The sequence below is a fragment of the Zeus faber genome (assembly GCF_960531495.2).
Source record: "Zeus faber genome assembly, chromosome: 17".
Taxonomy (NCBI): domain Eukaryota; kingdom Metazoa; phylum Chordata; class Actinopteri; order Zeiformes; family Zeidae; genus Zeus; species Zeus faber.
In genome coordinates, this window is record NC_137204.1 from 11,119,614 (window position 1) to 11,139,789 (window position 20,176).

A 20,176-nucleotide genomic window follows, 5' to 3' on the forward strand; every position below is an offset into this window, starting at 1 on the left:
GTAAAGCAACACAAGAGTTACTCATGAGCAAAACAGTTAATTGATTATTTTCATATTGATCAAATTAGAGACAGGTGGAAGGAGTTGGCAGGCAAAGATATAAAAAACATTTGACATCTAGCCACTAGATAGCGCCATACTCGTATTTTATATGGAGAGTCGCATCTGCTATTGACAGGTGATGTCAGATTTTAAGTGATGTTCAGAGGATAGATCTTACCGCCAGAAGATTTTTAAAATCTATGAAATATATATGTAAACTAAAAAAAAAAAAAAAAAAAAAAACAATAAAAAGATCTGTACAGAAATGGTGAAAATGCACACCAATGCCCCTGCATCAATGCAGGATTGGACTATATGAACACCATATCTTGTACTGAGATACATATTGATATTACCACAGATTACAGTGAGTTTTATTTCATTTGGAAGAAGAGGGGCGTGTGACGTCAGTGACACCTTTGTGCATCCCATTATCACCAGTGTCCTATTTCCACCATCGGTCCCAGGGGGGTGACGGCCTTTAATGGCGCCGCACCTCATTGAAAATGGCTCATTAACTTCCATGGAGCTGGGAGAGAGGACTCCGGCCGCCGGGGTGGCCGACACCGGAGTGAAGTCCATCGGCGTGGGAACATTAACAGCTCACTTTTAAGCACCTGGGTGGCGATCCAGATCGGTGTGGTGATTGGGCAGGCGGCTGCCTAAATAAACGGCAGTCACTTCCAGGAATTACAGCTGTGGGAACGTTCACCCCGAGGAGATGAGTCCGCCAATCGACCAAAGGCCCCAGGATTGGATAAACAACAACAAAAAAAATCTCCACACAAGACATGGCTAGAGTATTATAATCTGAGTTCCAGTGGCGGTGTGACTCCAAATAGGGGGAAAAGTATAAATCTCTGGAAGTCATTTCACAGGCCAGGGTCCAGGGGAAGACATTTCGGGCGACTCTGGATGACATCACCTTCCAAACAGGAAGGAGAGGGAACAGGGGGAAAGGAGAAGCCCAGACGCTCCTGGAGATGTTGAAATGGAACGATTCCCGGGATTTGGTCTTACATGAACTTTCGAAAGAAGAAACATGTGGTGTACAGTGGTTCTCAATGTGGGGTCTGGGGGCCCTCGGCGGCGGTCCTGCAAGACCCCAGCGGCACGATTCATATTTACATATTTACGTTATTTTACATCATATACAGGGATGTTAGCAGAGTTAGAGAATGTACGATAATGAGTTTTTGGATCCTAGTTTCCCTGGTGCCTCCCTCACTGTCGACAATACAAATTCCCTCATTCCGTTACAATTGCAAATAATCGGAAGCCAAACAAAAATAATAAACGATTTTAATATTATTAATCTATTAACACGTTTAGCTCAAAAAGCTTTTATCTGTACAGGAATGTAGACTTGTGCCGTTGTAGGAGTTATGATAAAATGGTTAAAATGACCAGATCACGACTTGAAACTGGGAGTTTGGGTTTTTTGCGTCCGTCTATTTGGGTGAGATGGGTCACGCTGATCTTGGGGACAGCTGCCCCTTCACATGGCCCTGGCCCAGACTTCCAACGAGGCGGCCTGTTCTTCTCCTTCTCCTTCTTGGTCTTCTCTCTGCGGTCGACTGGGACGGCCGCTCCCCTGCACGGCAGAGGAAACGGGTGTTTGGGGCGGGGGGTTCCAGGAAGTTCCGGGCAGCGGAAAAGAAAGAAGGCCTTCAATGGAGCCGCGCGAGTGGGCTGAGGCGGAGGAGCTGTGGTACGTGTCCAAGCCGCTGTCGGCCGCTGGATACTGGACGAGAGGCGCTGACAGGTCAAGGTACTCCTGGGAAAAGAAAAAAGAAAAGAAAAGAAAAGGAGAATCTTAGCGGACGATTAGCATCCACAAAACCCTAATAATTATATAAAATAAAATAATAATGAAATTGAATTGAAAGAAAATAAAAATGTTCTATCAAAATTGTCAATTATATACAAATAGCCGGAAAAAAAACAAACAAACAGAAAAAGTCAGATATCTAAAAATACACAGAATATACAAAATGCGATACTCACAGGATAAATTGTTATGGGTATATAGGGGAAAAAGTATAAATATGAACTATAACTATTTACTAACTAGCTTATTACAGTATGTATAGTGTGAATGTGTTACAGCACAAGTTGTGTGAATGTTGGTTCCTCTACCCTATTTTACTTAAATGCGCTTAAACGCTTGATAGGGAATGTTTGGAATCCGTAGCGAGCTGTTTCGACGTTAAATAAGGCTTTCAACTGAAAAAAAGGTCAAACTTGATATTTCATTTTTGCTAATTGATAAAAATGTGTTCGAAAAATAAATTCCTTTTTATACCAGCATTTTTGAAAATGAAATGTGATTTCCTATTTTAGGATAGACATTGTACTACTTACTCTCATCCTGGCATAGCCTTTTGTGTATGTTTTTTTGTGTATTGTCTTTTTTTGGTGCATCGCGCAATTTTGTCCATTCTAATGCCAATGTCACAATGCAATATTTCAAGAGCGTCAATATCCACTTTCGAGGTTATTTTTACTTTCACTGATATCCACAAAAGGGATGAACAAAAAGTAAACAAACTGTTATTACCTGGTTGGATATTAGTGACAGGGTACGGTCTAAGTCTTCAACCAGCTGTTGGAACGTGGGCCTGTGGGTCGGGACAGCGTCCCAGCAGTCTCTCATCATCAGGTACCTAGTGAAAACACACAGAAACATTTTAGAGAAGTAAATAAAGATATTGTGTGAATAGATAAGAATCTATCTATCTATCTATCTATCTCTAAATATATATATATATATATATATTTATATATATGAGTCTGCGCTCACAGCTCCTGGGTGCACGCGGCGGGACTCTCCATGCGATGGCCCTCCTTGAGCAGCTTAAAGAGCTCCTCCACTGGGACGCCCGGATAGGGCGAGCCTCCAAGGGTGAAGATTTCCCACAGCAGGACCCCGAACGACCATCTGGTAAACACATGTCGACATGTGATGAGGAGGTGGGGAAAAAAATCAATCTACCAAACTTAGTAACGGTGCCAAATATGCATTCGGAATGAAAGACTCACACGTCACTTTGGTGGGTATAGATGCGGTCGAACAACGCCTCGGGCGCCATCCACTTCACTGGCAAGCGACCCTGTGAGATGAATAAATACAAAGAAAGAAAAGAAAGATAATAAAGAAAAATACTTTTCAATTATTAAGGTGTAGGTAAGAGTCATTCACAAACTATTTGAGTCTCCAACCAGCTTTAAACAAGTCTGCAATAGGTGTGGGTGAGAGGCCTCCTAAGTCATTAACACTAATAGATCCCAAAAATAAGATTTTCCAACATTGCTGATTGTAAGTTACTCTTGACATCTTTGTAAATAGGCTTCAAGAGGAAACTTAGGATGTACTGTATAATGATGCCTAACCTTTGTCAATAGAAATAATAATGAGTGGTTAAATCTAGTTATGTTCTACTATAAGTACGATAGGCATCTCTGGTTATGTTCTACTCTAAGTAGGATAGGTATCTCTGGTTATGTTCTACTATAATTACTATAGGTACAATAGATATCTCTGGTTATGTTCTACTATAAGTACTGTAGGTACAATAGGTATCTCTGGTTATGTTCTACTATAAGTATCATAGGTACAATAGGTATCTCTGGTTATGTTCTACTATAAGTACTATAGGTACGATAGGTATCTCTGGTTATGTTCTACTATAAATACTTTAAATATGATAGGTATCTCTGGTTATGTTCTACTCTAAGTAGGATAGGTATCTCTGGTTATGTTCTACTATAAGTACGATAGGTATCTCTGTTTATGTTCTACTATAGGTACAATAGGTATCTCTGGTTATGTTCTACTATAAGTACTATAGGTACGATAGGTATCTCTGGTTATGTTCTACTATAAGTACTATAGGTACGATAGGTATCTCTGGTTATGTTCTACTATAAGTACTCTACAGTAGGAGCCACTTGAGGTGGCTTCTTCCAGGCGGCTGACAGCCGAATTGCAGCCAAGTTCCAGCCAGTTTCTGGATTCCCCCCTAGCTCTCATGTGTCCTGACAGGGCGTGTTTAATTTCAACCGTAAACACGCCCATTTCTTCAATGGCAGTGTGTCACCATGAGGTGGCGCTAACTTAAAAAAAAACACAATCATATTCCAGGGAGAGATTTCAGATTTTCACCCCTAACCCTGACTCGACCTCAGATATTATCCTTTGAACCCTGACCAGAGGTCATCTTTCAAAGTTAAATTTTTTTTTGTCATATGAATGGGAATAGGTCTCAATGATTTATATTAATCGACATGTTGCACAGCTGTTCAATTTCAAAATGGGAGCTATTTTTTATTTACATTTTGAAAATAACAAAGTTCAATAGCTTTGTAATGAGATCACTGAAACTAGGTCTATGTAATTATAGTTTCAACTTTATTGTCAAATACTTGATAACAATGCAAGCATCATTACCAGTAATGAGATTCTTAGTCTCAGAGCCAACTCAACTTTACAAAATACGTAAAATAAGGGCATAGTATTGATTAAAATAAAACAGTATTTAAAAATAGAATTTATAGAGTATTTAAACAGTTAATTTTTTAACAACATTTTTAAACCTAAAATGAAAAGAAGTAGTGGAGTGTAAGTAATTATAAAAGTATTTATCTAAAAGAAAGACAAAACAAAATGCAGACAATAATGACAGTGAGTCAACTTGATAGTGGACATCTTAAATATCTGTGGGCCACAACAATTCAGTGTCATACTGAATGGAAAGATAGACACAGTGTTGTAAGACAAACACTGCAATATACTACTAAGAGGTAAGACAAAACAGGTATGTAATACTTGATATATTAAAGTGACTAGATTTAAGGTTTTACTAGCCATTTTTTCAAGTGGCCAAGTGTGTGGGTTTATAGGTTTTAGTCTTCAGCCTTTTGATTTCAAAATTAGAATTTTTGAAGAATCTAGTTATTATGTTACTTAAAATAATTGTGAAATATCACAACAAATTTCTGTATTTGAGCTTTTCCGTCGGAGAAACGTCTGTGGGGTGACAGACAATGACCGGCCATTAAGTGTAAACAAAGACATGGCCCAAGGCCTTGTCTGCGGTCTGCTTCATAGACACTCAAAAATGTGTTCGGCAGCAATTAGAGAAAAGTACTGTATCCTTGTGCAAAAGTTGTAGACTGGAAGGCTATGATACAAATGATTATTATAAAAAAAAAATTAAAAGTAGGAAGCAATAGGCAAAACATGTGATACACAATAAATAGCCAGCATGCACAGATGGTCAATTACAATTATGTGTGCATTAGCTGTTGTTATGAAAAACAACAAGGATCGATAGATACGAATAATATACTTCAAATAAGTATTCATAGAGTAGTAGTAATTAGTAATAATCACTTATAAGAGGCTCCAATTCTCAGAGTTAGGTTCGCCTCTCACATAATGAATTGAAGACAACAAAGTGTTGAAGATAGCATGATTGTATTCATAAATTTATCAATTTACAGTAAAGCAGCGGAAATATACGTTATGCTTAACCGGGGTACTGTATACATGCTAACAGGCACTGGTAGTTCATCCTTGGATTTTCCCCTGACCGTGGGCTTAAGTAGCCACACCCGATGCCCGTTGGTTGGGCTAACGAGCATCAGGTTTAAAAACCCCATCCACACAGCCGGATGGGAGCCCTGTGTCATGACATGTTCCTTCTGCTCCTGGCTAATTCCACCTAGCCTCATCTCTACAATAAACTGGTGTGATCAACCCCCCGTCATCTGTGTCTCTGTGCGTGGCGTATGGTGGCGAATCTGCCACATAGGGTTTAGGCCTCTGTTTATTTTGACCACACCCCCGGCATTTATTAGAGGCCCGGTTTTTATTTGAGTAACTGTTTATACTTGAGGAAATATGGTAACTCAAACACATGAATTATCTGTGATATCCTTACTATTTCCTGGCTTTGACCCTCGCCTGAACTGTTTTGCGGATTTTGGAACGTGAACTTTGGCTTTGCTAGTGCTAGTTAGCCTGTTAGCTTAGCATATTGCTAAATATTCCTACACTATTACCTCCTTGGACTGTGGGAACTGTTTGCGCCTGGTTGACAGACTCAGCGCTCTAGAGAAGTCGGTCTTTGAAGACATCCACAGCCTGCGTGAGGACGTGAAGAAAAAGGATGAACTGTTCGTGCATCTGGCCGCCAGCGCTCAGGCTAAGCACATCTCCTGGTCCATGACCTCCGTTGTGATCAGACCGGACTTAGACTCTACTCTCCCATGGCCTGGATCCATTCTCACTGTGGGGGGGGGTCCATCTGACGCCCCGCCAGCTGTGATAGAGGAGCCATGGCCAAAGTCCCGGACCTGCTCCACCCCAGAGGCTTGGAAACTGGCGGCGAGCTGTGGCCAGCGTTGTGTGCGCTCCTTGCGCCGCTCTATGTTGGACGCTCTCAGGCTGGAGAACAGATTCACCCCTGGAGCACACAGTCGATGTCAGGGATATGCAGGAATTCCCCATTTGGGAAGGGCTCAGAGTTCGCATTGAGGGCACCGAGACGCTCCCTACCGCCGCCAGTCTCATCTCCACTGCCGCCAGACTATCCATCGTCTGCCCGGGCCTCTGCTCCCGGGCCAGTAGGTGGCTCCTCCGCCACCGCAGACCCCGCTGTTTTCCATGCCACAGAACAACACATCACCTTGCCAGCGGCTAAAACCCTCTGCTACCCGGATGCCCGCGTCCAGGACATAAGACTTCAAAGATATAAAATTCTTTATAAACTTTATAAAGAATTTATAAACTTCAGCTACACACATGGCTCAAGGGATACTGCTGCTCCCTCAAAATACCATTTGTGGACAACTTCTTGGGAACCTTCTTAAACCGTCAAAACGTCTTCAGACAAATATGTTCTACTTTAGGTACGATATGTATCTCTGGTTAGGTTCTTCTATAGGTATGATAGGTTTCTCTGGTTATGTTCTACTATAGCGGCTGTAGTGAAAAGAAATGGTTCCACCTTTAAAATTACAGCTGACGCAACAGTCTCCATACAGGGGACATATACTCATTCATATGAATTAAGCTATGATGTTGTAGAAATCTTTTCCCCAAATAAAATATTTTATGCTTTAAACCGTTATTTCAACAGACCACTGTCTAATATCGCCTGCTGGCTTACATTAGTGGTCTTCTTGTAGTAGTCGATGTGGTGGATGTCTCTGGCCAGACCGAAGTCGGCGATCTTCATGATGTTATCTTCTGTGACCAGAACGTTCCTGGCCGCCAAGTCTCTGTGGATGCACTATCAAAGAGAAAAAGCCATAGGAATACAGATAGGGGAAGAAAGGACAAACACCTTATCGCCGCCATGTGGAATGCTAACTCACCTTCTTTGAAGCCAGATATGCCATTCCTCTGGCCACCTGGTAAGCTGCAGACACCAGCTCCCCGATCTCCAAACTGCCCAGGGGCGCCTGCCGGGTTCCACTCCAGTACTCCAAACCCACCGGACGACGTTCACGGAGGTACTCTCTCAGGTTTCCCTGTGACGCGTACTCCACTACCACGTACAGCGGGCCTGGAGGAAAAGTTATTAATAGAGCATTAATTACAGTGTACCATACATTTCACTCTTAAACCCCAAACCTTTTTAGCCTCACCGTCGTGTGTGCAGGCCCCCAACAAGTTGATGATGTTTTTGTGCTTGCCGATCATTTTCATCATGTCCATTTCGGAAATCAGGTCACACAGTTCCTTCTCTGTGCCGTCCGCTGCAAAGTGTAAATATAGATACATACAGAAGTATACAATGAAGTTCATGTTTATGTCGAGATGCACTGTATAGATTCAGCTAGTTGCAGTAAAAACGGCACCTTTGAGCATCTTGACCGCCACCTTGGTGAGACGCGTAGGCTTGTTTTTATCGAGGCCTATGGCTTCAGCGAGGACCACCTGACCGAAACATCCTTCTCCGAGGGGCTTCCCTAAAGTCAGTCTGAGGAGTACGGGAAGACACACGTTATTGACTCGCCCGGTTTTTCCCGACCTTTTCATACTTTTTACAATGAAATGAACCCATGAGAATTCCATTCACAATTCAGAGCCAACTCTTGGTGTTGACTGTTGCAACTCTCTGACTCTCGTCAAGAACCGGATCAAAGAAAGAAAAGTCGAACCTTGCATCACAAATTATAGTCCTCACTTTCAGAGAGAAACTTAAGCTTGTTCTGATTAACACAGAGCTGATATTCTGGCTGGAACTGGTGAATTAGTGCGGCCTTGCAATTTTGATCTTACAACACAAGACCTCATTTCCATTATTTATTTTTTCAAGAGGAATTTGGAAATGTTTCATGCCGCACCTGGTCAGCTCTTACAAGTAGGTCTCACAAAAAACGCTGGACTAGTCCATATTTGAGGCCTAGATTTTATGAGATGCCAGATGTGAGACGGCCAGAAACAATAGGCGTTTTCACACCGCAGGAACTTTTTCATAGTTCTAAGAACTTTCGGAGGAACATCACGTTTTTTGTGTTGGTACTGCAGGAACGAGGAACGATCGTAGTTCTTAGAATGCAAGTTCTTGAGGGACTTTTTTAGCTCCTACTCCAGGACAGGGACTAACCGACACAAGAGGATCCTTCAGTGACAGCCAACGCAGCACCGGAAACCCATGTACAACGGTTACAACAACCAACAATCTAAGCCAAGAATAAGACGCTTAATTCTAAGTAAACATGTCTTTATTATTATTACAATTTATTTCCAAATATATTTTAAAAAAATAGTGCCCCTCCGCCCCAACATCGCCGTGGACTCGGACCGACCCTCTCAGTACACCCTAACCGGGTTTCATCGCTCTTGGTGGCAAGGTACACTGAATAAATAAAAACAAAATTACCAATAAAAACAAAAAACAAAAAAATATATTTTTATCGTAGCTGTATTTATTTATTTTCCAACGTTAACTGAATGAAACAAAATTCCCGATGGGAGCCCTTGCCTTACGAAAGTTGGAAAAAAATACCTAATATGTAGATCTAATATGAGTCAGGATTCAGAAACTGGATTGCTTATTTCTCGCCTCAAAGTTGTTCAGAAACAGATTTTGGTGGACTGATAAGGTGAAATCCGTGAAAGTTACGGAGTGAATACAACACGGAACGAGTGCTGAAACCCCACTGGCTGACGTCACCTTCAAAGTTCCTACTGCCAGTGCGAATGTATCCAGAAAAAAAGCCCTTGAAGGTAGACCGCCCCCAGTTCCTCGTTCCCCCCGGGGAGTCCCCAGAACTGTTTGGTCCGAAAACACCTAATACTTCTGGACTGGTCTGGACTGTAGCGTAACAAGCCAGATATGCGCGTAGAGTACCTGTCACGAGGCAGCTCCCAGTCGGGGTCATGGGGAAGCTCGTACTCAGACACCCCAGCCAGCATGGTGGTGGCTGTGCCGGAGAGACGGGACATGCCCGACCGGTGGGAGGACTCCACTGACACCTACAACACAAAAGAATATGCGATCCGTTTGATTTGTGTCTATAGAAATAAGGAGGTATGAGTCTGCCAGAAAGAGACACGTTACCTTTCTTCTAAGAGGCATACTCTTGGCCAGTTTTTGTACAACCAGCTGGCTGTTATAGTCGCTCTTTTTCGGAGCGCAGTACAGCCTGCAGATGATTACTATGGCGGCGAGGATGATGACAACTGAGAAGCCGAAGCAGTAGATAAAGATCTCCAAGTAGGTCTGCGAAGGCATGGGAGACGGGGGGAGATCTAAGCACGAGAATGGGAAAGACATAAGGGAATGGATATGGCGAAGAGATGTGGCAGGCAGCTTTTGATAGCGGTCTGCTATTGAAGAAGAATTACATGTCCCCATTTTCCTCGTTTGGAATATCCCCGACGTACCTTCAACTACAGTGAGCCATGCCGAATGGTGAGCAATTCCGATGGAGTTTCCTGCCAGACAAGTGTACTCTCCTGCATCATCAAAAGTCACACTCTTCAGAGTTAAAACCTCCATCTCCTTGACTGTTGTGTTCAAACCAGCAGTCTGGAAGTAACGAGGAATATATGAAAATATATTATATATATGGGAAAAAAATAATATATATATATTTTTATATATATATATATATATGTGTGTGTGTGTGTGTGTGTGTGTGTGTGGAAATGGAGATAGATAGATAGACAGGCAGGCAGGCAGACAGACAGACAGACAGACAGACAGACAGACAGACAGACAGACAGACAGACAGACAGACAGACAGACAGACAGACAGACAGATAGATAGATAGACGGGACGATCGATTGAACGATTGATAGCGCCATGGATGTAGAACATTCCCACCTTTAGAACTTGGACGTAAGGAAGAGCATCCGGTCCCACTGTGCTGCCGTTAACACGGATGTGTTTGAGCCACTGAATGTGCGGCTGAGGGTCGCTGAACACCCTGCACACGAACATCACATCCCTCCCAACGATCGCAGTTTGATTGGCCGGGAGTCCGGCCTGGAGGATGGGTCTGTGTGGGAAACGTTCTGGAATCCACAAACAATAAATGAACCACGTTTTAAAAATGGCAATTGGCAACACATGACTACAACACGCGGAACACTCTTACCTTCTACATTGATCAGATAGGTGTGTTGGAGGCTGCCGTATTCATTCTCCACCACACAGGTGTAATTCCCTTTATCGGATGGAACCACCGACTCCATTATTAGAGTCCACAAGTGATCTCTGATCTGAAGGAATTCAGATAAGCAAAAATTAAGAAAAAAAAAAAAATGTTCTAATTGTTTGAACAAACCAATAACCGAATCGCCAGTGAGGTTTACTATGCATACTTAGGATCATCAAGCCAAATAAAATACAAAATACAAAAAATATATATATAAAATTGATAAATGAATTCATATTATAAATAAATAAATAACAATTATAATATAATAATATATACATAATAACAATGATAATGTTAATATAGATGTAAAAAAATATGTGTAAATAAATGAATTAATTAATTTACAAAAGTGAATGGAACTGGTGTTGGACTGACTTCACAAACTTCACCTTAAATCCTCCAATTCTTTGGTCTTTTTTGACTTCTTTGCCATTCTTGTACCAGTGCAATGAGGGAATCGGGTTCCCTGTCGCTTGGCATCGTAACTTCACAGTGTTACTTGCTGGAATGGCGTGGAGTCCCTTTTCCATTTTATCTGGCATCACCCACTGAGGGGCCGCGACTACAGCGATGGTAAAGGAAGAAGGAAAATCAAACACATTTGAATGGTTGCTCTTATATATGTACATTCATTAGAAAAGACCATGAGAAAAGGCGAGGAACAAATGGGGAATATAGGAGTGATTCGTACTTTAAATCGAAAGCTTACATTGGAGTTTTTCGTTGCTGGTGGAGAATTCATTTGACAAGGTGTTTTCCTCCGAGGATGACTCGTCGTCCTCTTCATCTTCGGATGACTTGACGGTATCAGCTAAAGGAAAGGAAAGGAAAGTGTGAAATTCTGTAGAAGACTGTCTTGTGGTCAAACCAACAGAGGCCATTATGATAGAAAACTCCCAATATTAAAAAAAAACAATTAAATAAAAAAAAAAAAAACAGATGAATACATACGGTGATGAGTTGACCGGGTTGTGTTAGCATCTGTTCTACAGGAATATTGTTTTTTTTAAGCATAGAACGTTTGGGGGAACTGGGGGAGGGGAGGGTGGATTCATTCAAAAAGGCACAAGTCTTCATGTGAAAGAAATATAATTGATAGAAGAGGAAGTGAGGAAATAAAAGGCAGGATATCTACTGTATGTATCTATCTATCTATCTATCTAAATAGAATTAAGTGAGGAAAATGAAAGCAGGCTTTGTTTATGGGAAAGAGACTGCGTTGGTGAGTTAAATTTGATGTGTTCTTGACTGAGAGAAAAACATGAATTTATAGGCCCCGAAACAACAGTATCACACACACTCACACTCATACACGCGCACACACTTGCACTCAGCTGGAAACCAGATGGTTGGAAAACAAAAAAGCGAACACACACACACACACACACACACACACACACACACACACACACACACACACACACACACACACGCGCGCGCGCACGCACACACACACACACACACACGAACAGTGACACTTAGAATGGGAAGGAGAAAGAAAGAAAGAAAGAAAGAAAGAAAGAAAGAAAGAAAGAAAGAAAGAGGAAAAGTTAATTGTCCATGAAGAGAACTGAGTCTGACCAGCCTGACTGGGTCTGACCCACACCAGCCTCCAGACCTGGCACGTCTGCATTTCTGGAGTGTCTGGACAGGATATAAAGACTATAACCGGTGCTCCAAGAGCCAAACATTGGTTTCACCATGAACAAAAAGAAAGGTTTTAACCATTCTCAGATGCTTCGAAAAACAAAACAGCCAAACCTTTGAAAAAAAGTTTGTATCTTTTTTTTACAGAGGGCCTTTTCATGGGAAAGTTTTATTACTTTTTAAACAGCGTCTTAAAGACTTTAAGCAGTCACACTCAGGCCGCCCAGCAAGCTCTTTCTGCTGGAACTAAAATGTTTTTGGCGGGCACTGAACCCAGACATAAAAGAGTCAAAGAGACATAAGAGAAAAGGAAAAGCCCAAACCCAAGCAACTGACAAATGGTCACTCCAACTTAACACCAAACGATATAGATATATAGAGGTACAGTGAGAATGCACAAGGCACAAACTATAACATATGTGATTCCACAGGAACTCTCTCAAGCACCTGCATTTATAAACTGTATACAGTATACATATATTATATATATATATATACACAGTATACACACACACACACACACACACACACACACACACACACACACACACACACACACACACACACACACACACACACACACACACACACACACACACACATATATACATATATATATACTGTATACAGGATATAGATATACAGTATATACTGTAGCTGTATACATACATATATATCTATATACTGTATACAGTATGTATGTATACATATATAAATATATATATATATATACACATATATATATATATATATATGTGTTAATGCCTCTCCTATGGTCATTGATCAATGCTTGGTGGGACTGCTGTGTGCCTACTGCCTGTGTGTCTGACAGAGACAAATGAAAGATGCTTCCTCCTTCCACTCAAAAAGATATAAATAAGGAAAATTCCTTATTTACATTTAGAAAGCACTGATGTAATGGATCATGTGGCAAGTGGCTATTGATCATTTAAAAATATTTGTAATCGATACTTTCGATTTGAGCAACATACAGTATACTGTATATAAAGGCCGTCAAACAATTTCAAATAATTGAACATGATTTGTTGCATTATATTTGTCCGATTAAAAGCTTTCTGATAAATAAAGAGATGCACACGCGATGCACATTAGAGTCAAAAATTAAAAATGAATCAATTGTAATGGTAGCAATCTACATGTACGGAAGGCATAAAATGATTACTGATACAATCCAATGCTGCATATACATAAGAAGGAGTGAAACAACTAATTGAATAATCAAATCAAATATTTTGTCATTTTTTGTTAAATAAATTATTTGTTAAGTGCATCATGTAAAAAGGATTGAATAAGTGCTATTTACAACTTGACTAAAATGTGATTGACTCTTTGTTCCATGAAGACTGCTGGGTAAACATATTAACCAAGTCCAAGACGACTATTGACTATTAACTTGTGATGAACATTAACCCCATTAACCACCTTTAAGTACCATGTAACTTTATTTGACTGTCATTTTACCATGTTAGTCAATTGCATGGAATAACCAAATGATCATAAAAATAAGCAACAGGTTGTCAGGTCATCAAAGAATCATTTACATAAATCCGAGACATAAGCACACTTGTCGACACACTTACTTATTTCCGCCACAGCGGTGGAAGGCCTGGAATGGACAAGAGGTGAGTGGGCGAGAAGAAGCAGCATTAGCCACAGCAAAGGCCCAGAGCAACGCCGGGGAAACATTCTGGAACTGAAGGGTGTGAAGGATCCGCTCTAATACATCAGCTCGCTTTAACTTGCGGTGCCGGGCAACACTGCAACAGAGGGACAGAAAAAAAGACCAAAACAAGATTTATAACATATACCGTGGCGAGAAAAGTTAAATGACCCTGCCCTAGACACCCAAAAGCTCCATTAGTTGTTCCTTCCAGTACCAGGGAAGTAAATGTTGTGATGCATTAGAAGCCACAAGATTATTTGCAACAGCTGCCTATAGTGTAAAATAACACAGTCCTTTATTCTGCTACACACATGGACAGATCCACAGAAACACGTGCAGACAAACACCTACCATATGACTGGAGTACCAGAGCACCATTTGCCCTGTTTGCCAACACATGAGTGTGAAGTTCTCATCCACAGAAAACATACATTATTCGGAAGATTACCCAGCTTATTTCCCAGTGTACATTTTCATGCATGAAAACTTGTCACGGGGAAGATTGGTGCATTGCTGTATAGACAGTTGGCATAAAAAGCTTAACAGTCTAAAAACAAAAGTAAAACAATAATTGCCAAAAGTCCAAAAACAGCTTAATAAAAAACTAAAATGGCCAAATATACAGAAATATACAGAATATACAAAAAATGAGTCAATGCACGGGATGCATTAAGTTAAAAGGCAATATCTGGGGCGGTCTGGCAGCATGGTTGCTAGTATGGTTGTGGGTATAAAATATAATATAAATGGATATACAGTACGGGATGAATAATTATGTATCCAATAATACAGCATGGATAACAATGAATGATTAGGTATCAATTATTATTATATTATTATTACTACATTATAACAATGTCTACAATGTTAGCACAGTATACTTTAGTATTCCGGCTAAAAACTCACCTTCACCAACAAAGAGTTATGTTGTGGGAGCAAAGACATTACATTTTAGCTGGAAAATGACACCGACAGGTAATGACAGTGAGAGACTTTAGAGTTGAATGCGGTAGGAAAACAATATGATGTCATCCTCTTGTGGGTCCCATTAACAAAATGAATACCACCGCTTACATATACGGCACTCTAGAATCCATATCGCGCAGGACAAGCGCTGTTGCCTTGCCGGTCGCTGCCAACTTTGTAAGGTCTAATAAGAAGTCTCCGAACTGATCTTGGATGAGTGCGTGTGGGATCATAGGATTTACAGCTCTGAGACTGCTGCAGGACAGAAATATCTGCACAGCTCTGCGAACCTTTACGACATCATTCTTTGTCAATTCAAATTCAGTCTAAGACTTTATATCAAGTCTATCGGGCTTATACAGTATATACTGTAAGTCTATATGTAAGTGTGTAAGTCTTTCAGAGTAATCCAGAGCAACTTCCACCCCTTCTTGCCAAGTTCCCTCCCAAATCGAATCCCCCTATCCTCTCTCTCTCTCTCTCTCCCTCTCCCTCTCTCATCATGACCTAGACCTCTCTATTTCTACAACCCGACCCAGAACACCCTCACCTACTCTCCAGATTCTGCAGCAGGCTGGCAGGCTGGGGACACACTTCTCTAGAATACATACATCATATAGATGCTGACCAGGTCAGATCCAATCCGGGTCTTCACTATGATACAAGCAGGAAAAAAAAAAAACCAAAAAACAGGCTGGGGTGCAAGAGCGAGAGAGTCAGATAGGTGTACAGATATTTATAAGAACAACGTTTACATGTCTCTATCTTAGGTTATCCTTATTTATCATTTATCTGGACACATATTTCTAACTGCAAAAACTGCATTTTCATTTTGTGGTTATCCTCACTTACTTGTGCATATATAAACATATATTTAAAATATAAATATATATTTATTTGAATAGCATTGTTTAAGCGTGTTACACTGTTCAAGTTGTATTGGTTTATTGGTTGACACTTACACTGTACAATACTTTTATACTTTTGTTTATTTCAAAAAGGCAATGCTAAGAATATTCTCGTTTTTTTTCACTCGTTTGTATATACTTTTGACTACAACATTTACATTTTTTCTGTTTTCATTTTACTTTATATTTATTTTTTTTTATTTTTTTTAGCAATGTTAATGTAAATGTAGCCCCCCCAGCACACACACACACACACACACACCCCACCCATCCCAATGAAGCCTTTTTGAATTGAAATGAATGAAACTGAGAGGGAGAGAAGAAAGGAGAAGAAACCATCCAGGAAAGCAGCGTGACAACGGCAAGCGCATAAAAGTGAATGAACTGAACCTCGACCTCTACTTGACTCAAACTATCAAACTCTACGCACGACGCACACATGCCTTCGATCAAGGCAGAATGATCCGTGACGATAATAATAATAATAATAATAATAATAATAATAATAATAATAACAATAAAATTAAAAAACAGAATGGAGGTTTTACTACATACAAAGAGCTCATTCTTCATTCACAAACAACAGTTTGACATGAATGTATTATTCAAGTAGACTATAAAGTCCGTGTTACACTAACCAGAGTCCTGTAAACGCTCCACCGTGATCGGCTCTGGAACGTAGCGTCGTAACACACACGCTAACGAAGCGCTGCGTTGCGTGGACAGACGGGAACGTGTGTTATTTATTATCTTATTTCAGTTGAAAAACTATTTGCTCGACCTGGCACTGTTTGTTTGGTTTGTTGTTGTTTTTTTTTTTTGTTTTGTTTTTAAACGCCGCTGCATTAACTCCCTCCGGGGACGAATAAAGTGTTGTCTCGTATAACGACGACCCCCGCGACGACACTACGCGTTAGCGCCTGCGTCCCTATGCCTCGTCCAGTAAAACCGTAAAGAAACAAACAAACAAACAAACAAACAAACACGTGTCGTGTCGCGTCAAAGCCGTGCGAGGACGAGCGCTCAAAGAGAAAACAACGACCTCTTTTTTTTTAATCCCTCTTCTTCTTCTTCTTCTTTAAAAACAACACGCACGCTCCCTCGACCCTTACCTGTTATCGATCGCGCTCTCGACTTAAGACGCTCGACTTCAGCCCGGAGCACATTCCGACGCCGAGTCGCTCGGTCGTCGTCGAAGATGCCGAACGGAACGGAACGGAACGAACCGAGTCGAATACCAATCGAATCGTCGCGTTTCGGCGTCGGGAAAACGTAATCGCCTCCGAAGCGGAGACTGGGAAGTCCTTTTTGGGGTTTAGTCCGGAAAAGCTGTTAAACCTTAAAAAACAACAATTAAAAAAAAAATAATAATAAAATTTAAAAAAAAGAACCTGGGCGGGCGGGGGGGGGGGGGCTGTACCGCACGTCCTTTCGAGTCGAGTCGAGTCGAGTCGTCCACAGCGGAACGCCCACGGAGGGAGTTGTTTTCTCTAAGTTAACTCTGAATAATAATGCTCTGCTCCCTGGAAACACTGTCTCCATTCATGTTGTGAGCCGGTGTATGGATGTGCGTGTGTGTGCGTGCGTGCGTGCGTGTGTGTGTGTGCGTGCGTGTGCGCGTGTGAAAATATGTTGATATGATTATGTATAACGGAAATAAGAACATATACAATATGAATTACGCTTAGATAGTGTAGAATATGTGGGAGACTATTAATATGCGTGTCCTACGCGTGTTTTCAATGTTGTTTTCCTGTATTTTGTTTCGTTTTTAGGTTTTATTCTATTTGGGGTTTTTTTTTTTATTGATATTTTTCATGTTTGCTGTATATTTTCAGGGTTTTTTTTTCTGACTTTTAGGTCTGTTGCATATTGCCATTGTATTTTTCAATATTTTTTATTTGTATTACTTTTTATTTATCGTCTATCTATAGCTTGGTGCAACAACTTTTTTTTTGGTCAATTTGCTTGATATATAGCCACAGTTTTCTAACACAACAAAATATATTAGAGTGAACAGTGAGAGGCAAGCGAAGGTGTACCACTTCTACTATCTCGTAAACGTCACGTGACATAGGTAATTGGGTGCACAATGAGCTTACATATGCAAACATACAATACCTGATGGCTTCATAATCAAATGTTTGCTTGGACCAGACCAGCACTGGTTGCATCGCCGCCCAATAAACACACCATCAAACACACATTAAAAAAAAAACACACACATATAAAGACGCCAAATGAACACACTCAAACGAGAGCAAAAGAGAAAACAGAGGACGTGAATATCCCACAGCTGGATTCCATTGTGAATTCATAGGGGACATTTTAGAGTGTCAGGGGCAGAACAATGCACACGAGTGTTTCCAACCGGGTGTTGGGGAGTGCACAGCAGAATAGAAGGCCGAGACAGAAAGAACTATTGTACTCCCCTCTGCTGAAAAGATATCTTTGGATAACCGTGCCCCGCTTAATCTGCGTCGTTTATCCTAAATCTAGCAACATGTAATGGATACTTTGGTGTCATTTTGCTGAAGCTCTTAAGTAATAATATTCACTTGGGATTTAACTATTCCCTTTGGCTTCAACGTACGACTGATAGAGAGACACAGACTCTATTACTGGTACACAAAGTGTATGTACAATTCTATACCTATGCAAACAATTTTAATAAAAATAAAAATTTGCACAACTCCCAGAATGTGATTTTTTTGATACAGAGGTTCATGTCTACTGTTCATTTCCGAGGTGTATTGCCATTCTGTCGACTGTTCCGCCTGCCGCGCAGCACCCGAGTGGCGTTTTCAGGGCCCTCCGCTACAGAGACACAGGCTGAGATGTTGCAAATGCACTATGCAGTTCATTGTAGAAAGTGGCAAAATGCAACAAGCCAGGAGCAGATGGAACATCGCCACGACAGAGGCTCTCCCCCCTGTGTGTGTGTGGGGGAATAGGTGATTTACCTGTTGCTCATCGATTGCTATGTCTAACAACAGGCGTACAGCCACCCTGATCCCGGTCTGAGACCCAAGACAGGTGCGGCTGCGTAAACCCCACCACCCCCACACCGCAGTTTATTTTACATTGCCATTTATTTTTTGTGTATGACCAAATGTTTCTGGGGGAAAAAAATTGGTCACTTCTATTTTTTTCTATTGTTTTTCTGTTGTTGTTTTTTTAGGTGAGAGTTTATTGTTTATCGTTAGGTTTGCTGTATATTTTATTCTGCACAGTTAACCATTTTGTTGTATATTTCCACATTTTTTCCATATGTTGTCATTTTCTTTTTGATCATTTTAATTCCATTGCTTTATTATAACTGCCTTTTTTTCCATTTCCTTACACAGCAAATGTTTTGACATTTGAAAGCTGCTGACGGAAAGATATTTTCGATGATTTTGCTCATGCATGGTAGATTTGATCTGTAACCTAAAGTTCCATGTTTAAAGTTTTTTATTTGTCAAGAAATGTTTTGACATTTGAAAGCTGCTGACGGAAATATATTTTCGATGATTTTGCTCATGAATGGTAGATTTGATCTGTAACTAAAAGTGTCTGAAAGTGTCCCACTAGCAAAAGATCTTCAACGAGAAAATTCATTAAAAGTGATTTATTTGCTAGGGATCTACCATTAAGCAAAAAATACCTTCATATTTTTAGTCACAGGCCCAATGGGAGATTGCTGACATGGAATAGATAATAAATTGAATACGTTTACATTGAGGTTTGAGTGCTCTGTTTCGAGTTAGAACAGGAATGGTGAAAGATACAGAGGGGGTATATGAGGCAGATGTGGCGCCGTGCTCGTGTGTGATCTGTCCACTCTCGCGTGCCTGGTAGTGTTGCCCAATTAATGCCAGTGTATGAAGTCAGAAAAGTATCATAATGCCTAATGCCTCGCAGATACGGAAGCAGAGAGCCTCCACAGCCACATAGGAGCCCCGCGGCCGCCTAGACACCACACAGCCGCAACAACGCTCCGAGCCCGAAGCGTTGCAGAAGAACCGTGAACCCGCGGAGAAGATGAACCCACATCCCTGGACCACAGTTGCCAAGTGCGATTTCTACAGCCTCACGACCCCTCTGGACCTCCGTATTTATCAACAGGGATGGGGGTTGGGTGGGAGCAAGGGTGTTGGACCTTCACCAACAGGGGTGAAGGTCCACACGGCGGCAGACGCTCCGGTGGTGACTTTAGTGTTAAAGCTCTAACTGGGTTTTCTGGGGCGGTGCCGGCCAGTGAAG

At 41.1% G+C, this 20,176-nt stretch overlaps 1 protein-coding gene across 1 annotated transcript; it reads right to left on the minus strand.

Annotated features, from left to right (window-relative positions):
- Positions 1-1,327: 1,327 nt before the first annotated feature.
- On the minus strand, positions 1,328-17,164 carry fgfr1b (fibroblast growth factor receptor 1b). The gene is made up of 17 exons (XM_080017857.1): positions 17,044-17,164; positions 13,975-14,151; positions 11,436-11,537; positions 11,116-11,288; positions 10,664-10,787; positions 10,390-10,580; positions 9,947-10,091; positions 9,621-9,811; positions 9,411-9,535; positions 7,912-8,033; positions 7,699-7,809; positions 7,426-7,616; positions 7,218-7,340; positions 3,085-3,155; positions 2,846-2,983; positions 2,603-2,708; positions 1,328-1,819 (listed from the first exon to the last, which is right to left on the minus strand). Exons 2-17 carry the CDS (start codon positions 14,078-14,080, stop codon positions 1,541-1,543), a joined length of 2,298 nt encoding a protein of 765 aa, XP_079873983.1. The 5' UTR covers positions 14,081-14,151; positions 17,044-17,164; the 3' UTR covers positions 1,328-1,540.
- Positions 17,165-20,176: the final 3,012 nt, after the last annotated feature.